The sequence below is a fragment of the Lagenorhynchus albirostris genome, chromosome 10, assembly GCF_949774975.1.
Source record: "Lagenorhynchus albirostris chromosome 10, mLagAlb1.1, whole genome shotgun sequence".
Taxonomy (NCBI): Eukaryota; Metazoa; Chordata; class Mammalia; order Artiodactyla; family Delphinidae; genus Lagenorhynchus; species Lagenorhynchus albirostris.
Window position 1 is genome coordinate 91,425,331 of NC_083104.1, and position 16,029 is coordinate 91,441,359.

General features: G+C 39.5%; 1 protein-coding gene across 1 annotated transcript in view; it reads right to left on the bottom strand.

The window, feature by feature from the left end:
• Positions 1 to 208: 208 nt before the first annotated feature.
• STMND1 (stathmin domain containing 1) overlaps positions 209 to 16,029 on the bottom strand; it is a 35,361-nt gene continuing 19,540 nt past the window's right edge. The window contains 5 exon segments of the mRNA XM_060163949.1: positions 209 to 385; positions 1,115 to 1,241; positions 5,265 to 5,269; positions 14,757 to 14,815; positions 14,818 to 14,907. Of these exon segments, the coding sequence (XP_060019932.1) occupies positions 209 to 385; positions 1,115 to 1,241; positions 5,265 to 5,269; positions 14,757 to 14,815; positions 14,818 to 14,907 (458 nt within the window).

Genomic DNA, 16,029 nt, shown 5'->3' on the forward strand with positions numbered 1-16,029 from the left:
AGTCATTCCTAAACCCAAGGCACATCCCAGTGGGTCAGACAGTCAAAGAAAACATGAGACATACTAAGAAAGTCACACCTGGGGGAAAGGATGCCTTTTCACGAAATTCACATAAAACGGCTCATTAGAATACGTCATCTGCTTGGTTGTAAGACATGTCTGACTCCACGACCCCGATACCTTCGTACCTGTAATTTCTATCATTCTATCATTTCAACAGCTTTCCTTCTGGCAGGTCAGAGGGTTCAAACGCGGCACAACTCACAGTTTTAAGTCCTTCTGCAAATGGAGCCTCCTTCCCACCTGCTTCAGCTGAATCTGAATGATGGGCTGGGGGCAGAAGTCGGTCACTCCGCAGCCTTTTTCTTATTTCTTCTTCTTTAGTCTGAAAAGCAGTATTAAAGAGTGAAAACAAGTCCGAGTGACTTTCTCCAAGTTCTCATAACTACTGCCTGTAATGAACATTCCTGGCTTCCCTATTTCATTATGCAATCATTCAACAAGCAGAGGTTGAGGAATTACTGTTGAAGAAGACAGAGCCAGCCGCCAGCCCCCAGCCCCCACCCCATACCCTCCAGACACCCTCCAGACACCCTCCAGACATTCCCTCACAGGGCTGTGGTCTGTCCTTGCTCTCTGAGAGGCCAAGTAGAGACACCGAAGTAAAGGCTGTCAGACCAGAGCTGTGAAGGCTGGTTCCGGCAGAAGGGCAGACAGAGGGTTTATGGGCACCATGTGTGTGTAAATGTTGTAGAAGTTGTCTGAGGGTCTGCACGGCCTCCTCTCATCTCCCATCCTCCACCTGGGACCTCCTGCCACCCCTGGCCCCAACTGAAGTTTCTCTTTTTTTTAATAGGAAAAAAACACCATACTTATTTCTCAGAAGTGGATATTGCTTCCTTAGGCTACAGGGATGAAACTGTAATTCAACCAACTTCAAGATAGTGCTGCATTTCTTCACCACACAAAGAGAACTTAAACTAAACATACAGCATAGGAAGCATAGAGATCACTAAAAGAATTAATACAATCCACGTAATTGGTCTTTAAGCTGGCGACTGGAGAGGATGCGTGCGTTTCAGAGGCAGTGCCCCTCACGCGAGACCTGGGCTACCTTCCTGCACTCCTCCACTGCCTGCATCTTCTCTTCTATGTCCTTCATCAGGAAATCTTTTATTTCCTTTTTGATTTTAAGTTTTTTCAGCCTGGCTGGTGGCTTTCTCAGCAGCTTCTCAGTCATGCTTACGTGCAGAAAGACACTTTTTAAAATGCAGAAACAAATGTATTTATTAGCAGAGGAGAAAGATGAGAGAGAGAGAATAAACATTGTTTAAGGTTTTAGTCCTAAAAATCTAAACAGATTTTTGGATAGATTTGTAAAAATAATTACGTGAAAACTGGTAACAGCTGAACTCATCCCTAAAGACTTTATGCCTGGTAACAACAGAACTAATTCCTAAAGAAAAAATATCTATTAGATGTCTAGGAAAAAACAGGCTATTATCAAAAAACATGAAAGAAACATGCAGTGATGGAGGAGGGCTCTTGAGAAGTAAAAAAAAAAAACCTGGAGAACAAATAAAAGATGGGAAAAGGTGGCGAATGAATGATGCATTTGTAGTTCAAGGTAAAAAGTTAAACCCCATGATTTTATAATATTCCATAAGCTACAAATGACTTTCATTTGGGGTCGAGATTAGTTTTAGGACTTTTGGTCTGGTGAAAGAGAGAATTAACACTGGTCTTTGCTGTCAGTACTTTACAAATGTTTTCATGACAATAGAAAAAAACCCATACTATTTCCTGATTGACTACCATTTATATGTTTAGAGCAGTGATAATGACTTTGATTATAATTTCTAGTTATTAAAAAAGGTTACACTGTTGTAAAGGATTTATAAAGTTTAATTTTTTAAAATTGGTTTTTAAAAATAATATACCTTGGTTATAAAAAAATTAAAATGATACAGAAATAGTCCCCTAATTCTCTGTTTAACCAGCTGGCCCCCAATCCCACTCATCAGCACGAACCATTTTAAAGAGTTTGGTGTGTGTCCTTCCAGACATTCTCTGTGCACATATACATATATACACATATATTAACAGTGCACCTGTCATGTTCAACCAATCAATGGGATTATACCATATACACTGTTTTGCAATTTACTTTCTTCATTTAATTTAATATGGACATCTTTCCAGGTCAGTATATAAAGTATATATAAAGAGTTATTAAACTGTCTTAATGAACACCAAGCCTTCATTATAAAATGAACCAAAACAGGCAGACCTCATTTTATTGTGCTTCACAGATATTTTGGTTTTCTTTGTTTTACAAATTAAAGATCTGTGGCAACCCTGCGTCGACCAAGTCGCAGGTAGGCGCCATTTTTCCAACAGTGTTTGCTCACTTTGTGTCTCTGTGTCACATTTTGGTAATTCTTGCAGTATTTCAAATTTTTTCATTATTATTATATTTGTTATGGTGATCAGTGATCTTTGATGCTACTATTGCAAACCGACAATGACTCGATGAAGGCTCAGATGATGGTTAGCATTTTTTAGCAATCTAAGTATGTTTAAATTAAGATCTGAACATTGTTTTATTAGACATAATACTATTGGACACTTAACAGGCTACACTATAGTGTAAACATAACTTCTATATGCGCTGGGAAACCAAAAAATTCGTGTGACTCGATTTATCGTGATATTTGCTTTATTGCAGTGGCCTGGAACCGAACCCACAGTATCTGCAACTAGGTACTCCTGTATTATTCTAGATAATTTCTCTAAAGACTTTTAAAGACAAAGGAGCTATTGATATCCATTGTCATATCGAAAAGACGGTCTCTTCAGATTGCAGTACTGTAGTTACTGAGAAAGTAAATCACACAAAGACAGACAGGTCAGCATAGCAGGAAAGGGTACCAGATCCAGACACATACAGCCCTGGGTTTGAATCCTGGCTTGGTCATGGTGTGGCTTTGCATGTGGCCGTGCAGACCCTCTTAAACTCCGTAAGCCTCCCCTTCCTCATTTATAAAATAGGTTATATTTCACAGGATTTTTTTTAGAAAAAAAAGAGGAAAATCTTTGCCAACTTGGTCTAGCAGGCAGATCACTTCTCCGGTTGAGGCACTGACTGGTGCATCTCTCCTGCCACGTCTGGCACAGAGAAGCGAGGCCCAGCCACCAGTGGTCAGAACAGAGCAGGCAGTGGGATGGGCCACGACCCTGGATCAGTCAGGGGAGGAGGGGAGCCTGCCGAATGGCGTACCAGGGTCGGCCGAGACGCAGCCCCTAGGGATTTCCAGGTGGTAGCGCGAACTCTTCGGGCAAAGGAGGGTGGGCAGGAGGGCGCCCAGCCCATAGTCAAGGAGTACTGGGATGTACAGCCGGTAGGAGAGCGGGAAGAGGCAGAAGAAGAGGAGGAGAGAGTTGGACAAGGAGAAGGAGAGATGAGGGAGAGGATGAGAATTATGTGGACCAAGAGGAAGAGGGTGACGATCCTCCCGAGGGCAGGGTACTAGATTCTGCTGCTGATTTTAAATTGGGATACTTTTTCCGCCAACTTATGATCCCAAAGTCTGTATGGTTCTAAAGAAGAGAGTGAATATCAATATGAAAACGCTGATGACAAGGATGGGAATGAAAAACCAGAAGAAGGACTTAAAATGGATACGGTCTCAGCAGAGGGCAGCTCTGGAGAACGCAGCTGGAAGGCATAAAAGAAATGGACGGCAAAAGAAAGACGCATTTGCTCTTCACGGATATTCTAGTCTTCGTTAGCCCAAAATACCAATTTTGTTTCAAAGTTCAACACCCCAAAATGATACTAACTGACATCTGACTTTACTCTTACCTTTTAGAGATAACAGTATTGTTCACATTGAAAATAAAAGCTTGTTTGAAATGAAAAAAATAAAGAGGAAAGTATACAGTAGCCACTCAATAAATGGTAATTACTTATTCAGTGAAAGCAGTGACCTTTTTCAATGACAGCACACAGAATCACAACCAAATACAGTTTTTGTAACGAAGGGGAGAAATGAGACTCAGAATCCCAGGGGCCAGCAGGCAGGAGGCCTGGGCTCTGTTTAACCCCGGGTCTACTGCTAATACGCACTGTGTGACCTGACACAAAGCACTTCTCTTTGGACTCACTTTTCTCAAAATTATACCATATAACGCTCCTCTGCAACTTGCTGAGGATGGCTAGGGTTCCTTCCAGCTTTAAAACCTATGATCCTTGGAAAGAATCCTTCTAAAGGATAAGCATTTATTAAAGTTCTGGTTCAGTTGCAGCCTTCAGACACTTTTATGTGATGAGAAACTTTTCACTACAGGAAAACTGGGAGATGTTTGTCAAAGCAAGTTCCCCTCCCCCATCCTTGTGTCATCTTTTATGACAATTGGCTTTTAGGCTCCCTGCTGACAAAAGCCATCTGCTAAAAAGAAGGGACATGCTTGCTGTGGAGGCTCAACTAGAGATACTGTGAAATTAGGATGAAACAGTTTTGGGGGGAAGTTCACTCACAGACGGCTAACAGAGAATGGAATAGTCATCTAAGATCCAATAAAGCAAGTCTCCCTCAGGCTTACACAGGAGTCTGAGCCTTGATTTAAATCATGAGATCAACAGTTTCAAGAGAGCTTGGGCTTTCTGGTTTGGCTGACCTCTTCCTGTGGCTTTATCCCAAAATGATGCATAAGAAGTCATGTACTTCCTTTCCCTTGTGGAAGTTAATCCTACCTGTGCAGCCCTTGTCCTTTCTTGAGTTTGACACTTTAAAGAAAAGCACTGAAAGACCTGAGGAAAGCTATCTGTATTCTTTACCACTGGATTTTATAAAGTCAGGAGTTACCAATTGTTGGCACTTAAAAAACGATAGCATTATATGATCACATTATACGTAGAGAGGTACTACCCACAGAAACTCTAAAAAAAAATTAACTTTAAAACCTATAGAAGTTACTAGTTCAATTATTCTCTTTAAGAACACCAGCAGGGGATGGAACCAAAGATGCTGTGATAAGAAGGGGATCTCGTTTCTAGCCAACCTGCTTGTATACATTACTTCTTGCATCTGCTGTGTCTTCCTCAGAGCTTTCCTAGTTAATTATTGACCGACAGATAAACCTACCCTGGCTATGTTCTCTTAATAGGAGTCTTGTGCATAGAATAAGCCAAAGTTTCTCACAACAGATCGGTCACTCCTGCTCTGCCACTGTCAAGACCTCCTAAGATGGTCACTCTGAGCGTTAACTGCCATTCTTTTGTCTTTACCCTGGTCAACTTCCTCCTCCTTAAGACCCCCCATGAGGTTCAGCAAATAATGTTACTGACTCTGATCCATTGTCAACAAACTCCCAAACTGCACTGAAGGCTATCAAGGACAGAGGTTGCCTGGAAAAGGGAATCAACTTAGACTAGAGACAAAAGGGATCAATAGAGGATTGAGAGTCTTGTGTAGGGAAACCCAGAACGGGAGAAATGAGTTTGGATGAAAAACACCTAAAGTGGTTAATACCTATGTGGATAAATGAGAGCCACTCCCATCTCTTTTAAGAGATCTGTACCAATCCATACATGTATTTACATGTGTATATAAAACTAATATACATTTATAATACAGCCACTGGAGTCTCAGTAGAATGTTTTAAAATATACTGGAAGATTCACTTAGTCTGATAATTTAGCTTCTTAACATCGTCTTACTTACATATCATTATAATTCCTTCTGAGTGAGCGTAACATCTATTAGCGCGAATGTGCTTGCAGGCAGGTTACCCAGAGGGGCTATGGAATGGCTGTAGTACTGGCTAAAAAGCAGATGATGAAAAAAATTAAGAAAAAAGACGATAGGGGGCCCTGTGGATACAGATACTGCTGTGGATTTCTAGGAAGAGACTAGCTCATAGGGGAGTCCCCTTTTCAGCATCCTTTATTATATTTCACTCTAAATGATAACTGAATTAAAGATAACCACCTAAGACAGGGACAGATCTATGTCTAAAATTCCCTTGTATTTATATATAATATTGGTCTACACAAGGAGCCTTGTTTTTAAGTATTCTCACTTTTACTGTTCTGTTTTTTTCTCATAATATTTCACTTAAAGTTGTTTTTAAATGAATGAAGAAATGGTGTTCACATGTCTGATTGGATTCATCGTATTGTAGTATCTGCTGACATTAACATCCTTTTTTTTGACTATCCCCTTTTTGTTTCCTTTGGCTCTTTGTTTCTTAGTTAAAAGTATTAACTGTCTCATAATATTTTCATTTTCAGTCCTTCAATATTCATTCTCATCTTTTTGTATTGGCCTCAGAACTTTCCCCCGAATATCCAAGACATCTGGTGTCTGATACACATGTTCTCAGCTACACCTGGATTGAAAGAGACTTTACCTGTGACACTGAGCAATTATACCTCTTCATTTCCATACGCTTCCTGGGTATCATCTTAGTCCTATAGTGAACACATGTTCTATTTTCAGGAATATTTTAGGACTCTCTTTCACAGTGAATGGGGATTTCAGTTTCGAAAGCTTTAACCCTTCCCAGCTTGATAATGGATTTGAGGGCTTGGTGTACATTTTTATTGAAACTTCATGGCAGCAGTTCTCAGCCTGGGCTGCCCACTGAATCACCTGGGAGCTTTCAAAAGCACCACATTCTGGGCCCACCCCAAGCCATTGGTCCCAGGAGTTTTGAAAGTTTCCTGGGTGATGCAAATATACAGATTAAGGATTGCACTAGGCAATAAGATGCACAGCTGTGCATTGCAGCTCCTGCCTGTTGCAAGTCTGGCTTTTGTTGGCCATCTTGGCCCAATTCCAAAGCAAAAAAATAATAATAATAACTGTGTTATTCTTTTTTTTTTTTTTTTTTTTTTTTTTTTTGCCGTACGCGGGCCTCTCACTGCTGTGGCCTCTCCCGGTGCGGAGCACAGGCTCCGGACGCGCAGGCTCAGCGGCCATGGCTCACGGGCCCAGCCGCTCCACGGCATGTGGGATCTTCCCGGACTGGGGCACGAACCCGCCTCCCCTGCATCGGCAGGCGAACTCTCAACCACAGCGCCACCAGGGAAGCCCAACTGTGTTATTCTTGCCTATCTTTGCAGTCCTGTCACATTTAAATCCTTCTGAGAACACTCCACCAACGCCCCTGACAACCATTCTATTTCTACGTAATACGAATAGGATCACAGTCTTCATCTTTGGCTCTCTTAATGATGTTACTGAAAGTCAAGCCTGTAGTTTTCATTTCTTAATAGATACGTTTCCTTCACAAGGTAGCTTATATTAATTAACCTTGCTGGTGCCCTCGCAAGGTCCGAGTCTGAAGTCATTCATCTCTGGCACTGGAATCACTGAAAAATGTTTTAATGTTACTCCCACTGATGTGAGCATCAAGAGTCCATAGCATCTCTCTTCAGAAGGCTTGCTTAGCTACTGTATGTTCCCACAATCTATCTTCCTCCAGATGGCTCTCCTGTCTTTTTTTTTTTGAATTTTTGAATTTTATTTTATTATTTTATACAGCAGGTTCTTATTAGTCATCAATTTTATACACATCAGTGTATACATGTCAATCCCAATCTCCCAATTCATCACACGCCCCCACCCCCCGCCGCTTTCCCCCGTTGGTGTCGATACATTTGTTCTCTACATCCATGTCTCAATTTCTGCTCTGCAAACCAGTTCATCCGTACCATTTTTCTAGGTTCCACATATATGCGTTAATATATGATATTTGTTTTTCTCTTTCTGACTTACTTCACTCTGTAGGACAGTCTCTAGATTCATCCAAGTCTCTACAAATAACTCAACTTCATTCCTTTTTATTGCTGAGTAATAGTCCATTGTATATATGTATCACATCTTCTTTATCCATTCGTCTGTTGATGGGCATTTAGGTTGCTTCCATGACCTGGCTATTCTAAATAGTGCTGCAATGAATACTGGGGCACGTGTCTTTTTTTTTTTTTTGCGGTATGTGGGCCTCTCACTGTTGTGGCCTCTCCCATTGCGGAGCACAGGCTCTGGATGCACAGGCTCAGTGGCCATGGCTCAGGGGTCCAGCCACTCCGCGACATGTGGGATCTTCCTGGACCAGGCCACGAACCCGTGTCCCCTGCATCGGCGGGTGGACTCTCAATCACTGCGCCACCAGGGAAGCCCCACGTGTCTTTTTGAATTATGGTTTTCTCTGGGTATATGCCCAGCAGTGGGGTTCCTGGGTCATATGGTAATTCTATTTTTAGTTTTTTAAGGAACCTCCATACTGTTCTCCAGAGTGGCTGTATCAATTTACATTCCCACCAACAGTGCAAGAGGGTTCCTTTTTCTCCACACCCTCTCCAGCATTTGTTGTTTGTAGATTTTCTGATGGTGCCCATTCTAACTGGTGTGAGGTGATACCTCATTGTGTATTTCTCTAATAATTAGTGATGTTGAGCAGCTTTTCATGTGCTTCTTGGCTATCTATATGTCTTCTTTGGAGAAATATCTATTTAGGTCTTCTGCCCATTTTTGGATTGGGTAATTTTTTTTTTTGACTTTTTTTTTTTTTTTTTTTGCTGTACGCAGGCCTCTCACTGTTGTGGCCTCCCCCGTTGCGGAGCACAGGCTCCGGACGCGCAGGCTCAGCGGCCATGGCTCACGGGCCCAGCCGCTCCGCGGCATGTGGGATCTACCCGGACTGGGGCATGAACCCATGTCCCCTGTATCGGCAGGTGGACTCTCAACCACTGCGCCACCAGGGAAGCCTGGATTGGGTAGTTTTTTTAATATTGACCTGCATGAGCTGTTTATATATTTTGGAGATTAATCCTTTGTCCGTTGATTTGTTTGCAAATATCTTCTCCCATTCTGAGGGTTGTCTTTTTGTCTTGTTCGTAGTTTCCTTTGCTTTGCAAAAGCTTTTAAGTATCATTAGGTCCCATTTGTTTATTTTTGTTTTTATTTCCATTACTCTAGGAGGTGGATCAAAAAAGATCTTGCTGTGATTTATGTCAAAGAGTGTTTCCTATGTTTTCCTCTAAGAGGTTTATAGTGTCCAGTCTTACATTTAGGTCTCTAATCTATTTTGAGTTTATTTTTGTGTATGGTGTTAGGGCATGTTCTAATTTCATTCTTTTACATGTAGCTGTCCAGTTTTCCCAGCACCACTTATTGAAGAGACTGTCTTTTCTCCATTGTATATCCTTGCCTCCTTTGTCACAGATTAGTTGACCATAGGTGCGTGGGTTTATCTCTAGGCTTTCTATCCTGTTCCATTGATCTATATTTCTGTTTTTGTGCCAGTACCATATTGTCTTGATTACTGTAGCTTTGTAGTATAGTCTGAAGTCAGGGAGTCTGATTCCTCCAGTTCCGTTTTTTTCTCCTCAAGGCTGCTTTGGCTATTTGGGGTCTTTTGTGTCTCCATACAAATTTTAAGATTTTTTGTTCTGGTTCTGTAAAAAACGCCATTGGTAATTTGATAGGGATTGCACTGAATCTGTAGATTGCTTTGGGTAGTATAGTCACTTTCACAATATTGATTCTTCTAATCCAAGAACATGGTATATCTCTCCATCCATTTGTATCATCTTTAATTACTTTCATCAGTGTCTTACAGTTTTCTGACTACAGGTCTTTTACCTTCCTAGGTAGGTTTATTGCTAGGTACTTTATTCTTCTTGTTGCAATCATAAATGGGAGTGTTTCCTTAATTTCTCTTTCAGGTTTTTCATCGTTAGTGTATAGGAATGCAAGAGATTTCTGTGCATTAATTTTGTATCCTGCAACTTTACCAAATTCATTGATTAGCTCTAGTAGTTTTCTGGTGGCATCTTTAGGATTCTCTATATATACTATCTTGTCATCTGCAAACAGTAACAGTTTTACTCCTTCTGTTCCAATTTGTATTCCTTTTATTTCTTTTTCTTCTCTGATTGCTGTGGCTAGGACTTCCAAAACTATGTTGAATAATAGTGGTGAGAGTGGACATCCTTGTCTTGTTCCTGATCTTAGAGGAAATGCTTTCAGTTTTTCACCATTGAGAATGATGTTTGCTGTGGGTTTGTCGTATATGGCCTTTATTATGTTGCGGTAGGTTCCCTCCATTCCCACTTTCTGGAGAGTTTTTATCATAAACAGGTGTTGAATTTTGTCAAAAGCTTTTTCTGTATCTATTGAGATGATCATACGGTTTTTATTCTTCAATTTGTTAATATGGTGTATCACATTGATTGATATGCATGTACTGAAGAATCCTTGCATTCCTGGGATAAATCCCACTTGATCATGGTGTATAATCCTTTTAATGTGTTGTTGGATTCCGTTTGCTAGTATTTTGTTGAGGATTTTTGCATCTATATTCATCGGTGATATTGGTCTGTAATTTTCTTTTTTTGTAGTATCTTTGACTGGTTTTGGTATCAGGGTGATGGCGGCCTCATAGAATGAGTTTGGGAGAGTTCCTGCCTCTGCAATTTTTTGGAAGAGTTTGAGAAGGATGGGTGTTAACTCTTCTCTCAACGTTTGATAGAATTCACCTATGAAGCCATCTGGTCCTGGACTTTTGTTTGTTGGAAGATTTTTAATCACAGTTTCAATTTCATTACTTGTGATTGGTCTGTTCATATTTTCTATTTCTTCTTGGTTCAGTCTTGGAAGGTTATATCTTTCTAAGAATTTGTCTATTTCTTCCAGGTTGTCCATTTTATTGGCAGAGAGTTGCCTGTAGTAGTCTCTTAGGATGCTTTGTATTTCTATGGTGTCTGTTGTAACTTCTTTTTCATTTCTAATTTTATTGATTTGGGTCCTCTCCCTCTGTTTCTTGATGAGTCTGGTTAATGGTTTATCAATTTTTTTTATCTTCTCGAAGAACCAGCTTTTTTATTGATCTTTGCTATTGTTTTCTTTGTTTCTATTTCATTTATTTCTGCTCTGATCTTTATGATTTCTTTCCTTCTGCTAACTTTGGGTTTTGTTTGTTGTTCTTTCTCTAGTTCCTTTAGGTGTAAGGTTAGATTGTTTATTTGAGATTTTTCTTGTTTCTTGAGGTAGGCTTTTATAGCTATAAACTTCCCTCTTAGAACTGCTTTTGCTGCATCCCATAGGTTTTGGATTGTCATGTTTTCATGGTCATTTGTCTCTAGGTATTTTTGGATTTCCCTTTGATTTCTTCAGTGATCTCTTGGTTATTTAGTAACGTATTGTTTAGCCTCCATGTGTTTGTGTTTTTTACGTTTTTTTCCCTGTAATTGATTTCTAATCTCATAGCATTGTGGTCAGAAAAGATGCTTGATATGATTTCAGTTTTCTTAAATTTACTGAGGCTTGATTTGTGACCCAAGATGTGATCTATCCTGGAGAATGTTCTGTGCGCACTTGAGAAGAAAGTGTAATCTGCTGTTTTTGGATGGAATGTCCTATAAATGTCTATTAAATCTATCTGCTCTACTGTGTCATTTAAAGCTTGTGCGTCCTTATTAATTTTCTGTTTGGGTGATCTGTCCATTGGTGTAAGTGAGATGTTAAAGTCCCCCACTATTACTGTGTTACTGTCGATTTCCTCTTTAAAAGCTGTTAGTATTTGCCTTATGTATTGAGGTGCTCCTACATTGGGTGCATATATATTTATAATTGTCACATCTTCTTCTTGGATTGATCCCTTGATCATTATGTAGTGTCCTTCCTTGTCTCTTGTAACATTCTTTATTTTAAAGTCTACTTTATCTGATATGAGTATTGCTACTCCAGCTTTCTTTTGATTTCCATTTGCATGGAATATCTTTTTCCAATCCCTCACTTTCAGTCTGTATGTGTCCTAGGTCTGAAGTGGGTCTCTTGTAGACAGCATACAGATGGGTCTTGTTTTTGTATCCACTCAGCGAGCCTGTGTGTTTTGGTTGGAGCATTTAATCCATTCACGTTTAAGGTAATTATCAATATGTATGTTCCTACGACCATTTTCTTAATTGTTTGGGGTTTGTTTTTGTAGGTCCCTTTCTTCTCTTGTGTTTCCCACTTCGAGAAGTTCCTTTAGCATTTGTTGTAGGGCTGGTTTGTTGGTGCTGAATTCTCTTAACTTTTGCTTGTCTGTAAAGCTTTTGATTTCTCCACAAATGTGAATGAGATCCTTGCCGGGTAGAGTGATCTTGGTTGTAGGTTCTTCCCTTTCATCGCCTTAAATATGTCATGCCACTCCCTTCTGGCTTGCAGAGTTTGTGCTGAGAAATCAACTGTTAACCTTATGGGAGTTCCCTTGTATGTTATTTGTCATTTTTTCCTTGCAGCTTTCAATAATTTTTCTTTGTCTTTAATTTTTGCCAAGTTGATTACTATGTGTCTTGGCGTGTTTCTCCTTGGGTTTATCCTGTATGGGACTCTTTGCACTTCCTGGACTTGGGTGGCTATTTCCTTTCCCATGTAAGGGAAGTTTTTTACTATAATCTCTTCAAATATTTTCTCGGTCCTTTCTCTCTCTCTTCTCCTTCTGGGACCCCTATAATGTGAATGTTGTTGGGTTTAATGTTGTCCCAGAGGTCTCTTAGGCTGTCTTCATTTCTTTTCATTCTTTTTTTCTTTATTCTGTTCTGCAGCAGTGAATTCCACCATTCTGTCTTCCAGGTCACTTATCTGTTCTTCTGCCTCAGTTATTCTGCTATTGATTCCTTCTAGTGTAGTTTTCATTTCAGTTATCATATTATTCATCTCTGTTTGTTTGTTCTTTAATTCTTCTAGGTCTTTGTTAAACATTTCTTGCATCTTCTTGATCTTTGCCTGCATTCTTTTTCCGAGGTCTTGGATCATCTTCACTATCATTATTCTGAATTCTTTTTCTGGAAGGCTGCCTATCTCGACTTCATTTAGTTGTTTTTCTGGGGTTGTATCTTGTTCCTTCATCTGGTACATACCCCTCTGCCTTTTCATCTTGTCTGTCTTTCTGTGGATGTGGTTTTTATTCCACAGGCTGTAGGATTGTAGTTCTTTTCTGCTCTCTACCCTCTGGTGGATGAGGCTATCTAAGAGGCTTGAGACTCCTGTCTTTTCTTTTTTTTTTTTTAATAAATTTATTTATTTATTTATTTAATTTATTTGGTTGCATAGGGTCTTCATTGCTGCATGCAGGCTTTCTCTTGTTGCGGCGAGTGGGGGCTACTCTTTGTTGCGGTGCGCAGGCTTCTTATTGCAGTGGCTTCTCTTGTTGTGGAGCACGGGCTCTAGATGCGCAGGCTCAGCAGTTGTGGCTCACGGGCTCTAAAGTGCAGGCTCACTAGTTGTGGCGCACGGGCTTAGTTGCTCCAAGGCATGTGGGATCTTCCCAGAACAGGGATTGAACCCGTGTCCCCTGCACTGGCAGATGGATTCTTAACCACTGCGCCACCAGGGAAGTTCCTGTCTTTTCTTTTTGACCCACCTTTTATTTTCTGACCCCCAGCGATTCACCTACAGCAAGAAAAAAATCTCTCCTTGTCCTTTCCATATTAAAGATGCATCATTTTTTAGTACTTTGAAGTAAGATAAGGTACTCGAAAATGCCTTGCATCCTGATAGCTAGCCTTGTGCAAATGTAAATTGTCATTATGTTGGCATCAGTTTTTCCATTATGTGGTCCATTTTTACCTTCCCCTCAGTCCCTCTTATTATTGGCAGCCTGATAATATCATTCATAAGGCTTAACAAACTTCTTTCCTTGCCAAGTACTTTCTTGCCAAGTACTTATTTTTCCTTCTTCAAAAGAAAATGCCACTTTGGCTTTTATTTATGAGTTCTCAGCAGGTCCCACACACAGAGAAGGAAATTACCTTTATTGAAACACTAAGTGACTTGGTCTAGGTGCAAACTTGATTTCACTAATGAATCTTTTTATTCCCTATTGACTGTTTTCCCTACAACACAGGGGACTGGCCACCACTAAGGCGCCTTTGATATAATTTCTGGTATCAATTTCCATCACTTCTGTTTCTTTCTTTTCTTTCCTATTCATTTTCCCTTATGCCTCTTTTCTGTGTTATTTCTTCTTTTTATCTTCCTTCCTCTGTCTATGCTTTAGGATTACTGGTGCTGCTGGCAGTGGCTTAAAAAGAAACCCAAACCAATGAGAACTAAACAAAACAACAGCAAATCTGCCATCTTCTTCATAGGTTTACAAAGAAGTTATTAAAAAGTCAAGAACTCAAGACTTTGGCCACGACAAGTTAACATCAGGCTACAAATAATGCTCACACTACAGAAAAACAATGATAGATCAGTCAAGATGAATCAACAAAGAAAATTAAGGGTATAACAATTTTTATCATTGTATTTATTACCTCATGGTTGACCTCAGGGTGTATATATAAATGTATACATGTATCTATTTTAGCTTTGACATTTAGGCCTATTTTCTTATTGGATAAGTCAAGGTTCAGTTTTATATTCACATGCCTAGTACACAGGCAATGTTTAATAAAAACTGCTGAAAGAATGAAGGCATTTTATTCAATGGGGCTTATCATGTCTCAAATTTGGTAAAACCCAAGATATGTTTCATTGGATTCATTAATCATTAACAATCAGGCAATTCCTGAATCCGTAGAGAAGGATGGTGTGCAGAGGGGTGAGGGAGTTTATGGGAGAAAAAACTGGCTTAGATAAATGCCGTAATCTGTACTGTGACACTAAGATGCATATTGGTGGAAAAAATAACTCGTGATCAGTCATATTCTGTTGCTATTTTAACTATAAGCTACCGTTAATTACAAAATTACTTGCCGTGACATCATATGATTCTCCATTTCTAAATATTTTGCTGGGGCTTTGTATTATTCCTTAACAATTAACTCCTCTAGGATGTCTGATGACTTTTGTTGCTCTCGATTCTCTAAGCGTTGGGGTTTATGGATTAATCCACTGATCACTAGGTCTTCCAAAGGAAAAGAAAAAAGAAGAAAAGAAAAAAGAAATTTAAGCATGAAGATTTTATCAATCAAATGCTAAATACATGCCTTATAAATCATGCTAATTAACTCTTAGTCTCAACACTTGTACCTAAATATCTGTTTCTACTACAAATCTTTATAATCCTTTGAACTTCAAATCCTTAATGTTCTTACAGAGGATACACATCAACATAATATACTGTTTACTTAGCAGGTCGAATATTAACATAACAAAAAGTCTTTGTGCTGCTATGTACTACTTTTTTGTTGTAACGACACTTACACACTTGGGTACGATTATACAGGTTCTGTGCAATAATTATGAAGCTAAACCATAGCCACGAATGAGATAGTCTTTCAGTGACTCTGAGTTGCAGTTTGGTTTCTATGCTTTGTATACAAAGGATAAACAGCGTGATGTTGCCAAGAGACTTCTAGTTCTGCAACCCTGAGTTTACAATTACGCCATCTGCTAAATCTACATAAGTAAAAGCATGCCTTTTTGAAAAGAGTCTTTGAACCAAATCAGAATTGGAGTCGACTGGTAGCTAAATTTTTATTCTAAAAATGGCGCTGAAATAGTTTATAGGGGAGCACTAATGAGAGAGACCGCTCCCATTACAAATCACCCAATTATATAAATAAGCAAGCAAGCATCTGTTTTTACAACCTCATAAAATAAAGGTGCAATGAGGGGTCCTCAGAAATGAGCTCTCTTCTATTTTAAGAAGTCCATTTCATCCAGTGGATGGAATCTTTTTATGAAAATTTCTAAACCCACTGGTTAACAAAGACAGTTTTCATGAATTTGTAATGGGAAGACAGGAAAAACACACACATGCACACACACACACACAAACCAGATGTCTCTCACTTCAGAATATTAACCTTCCTAGTATCAGAGACTTCTCTAATTGCCTGCTGCAGTTAACCCCAATGAATTTCCTATAGTCTTATCACCTTTCCAGTGCTATGTCTTCTACTCATACACATGTTTGAAATAGAGTCAGTTCTCATTTTAAAGTGCTCTGTACAGATTTTGGTACAGAGTAGTAAATAAAGCATGGGTTTCAAGGAGGTAAACTAGAAACTAAAAGAACAGAAAA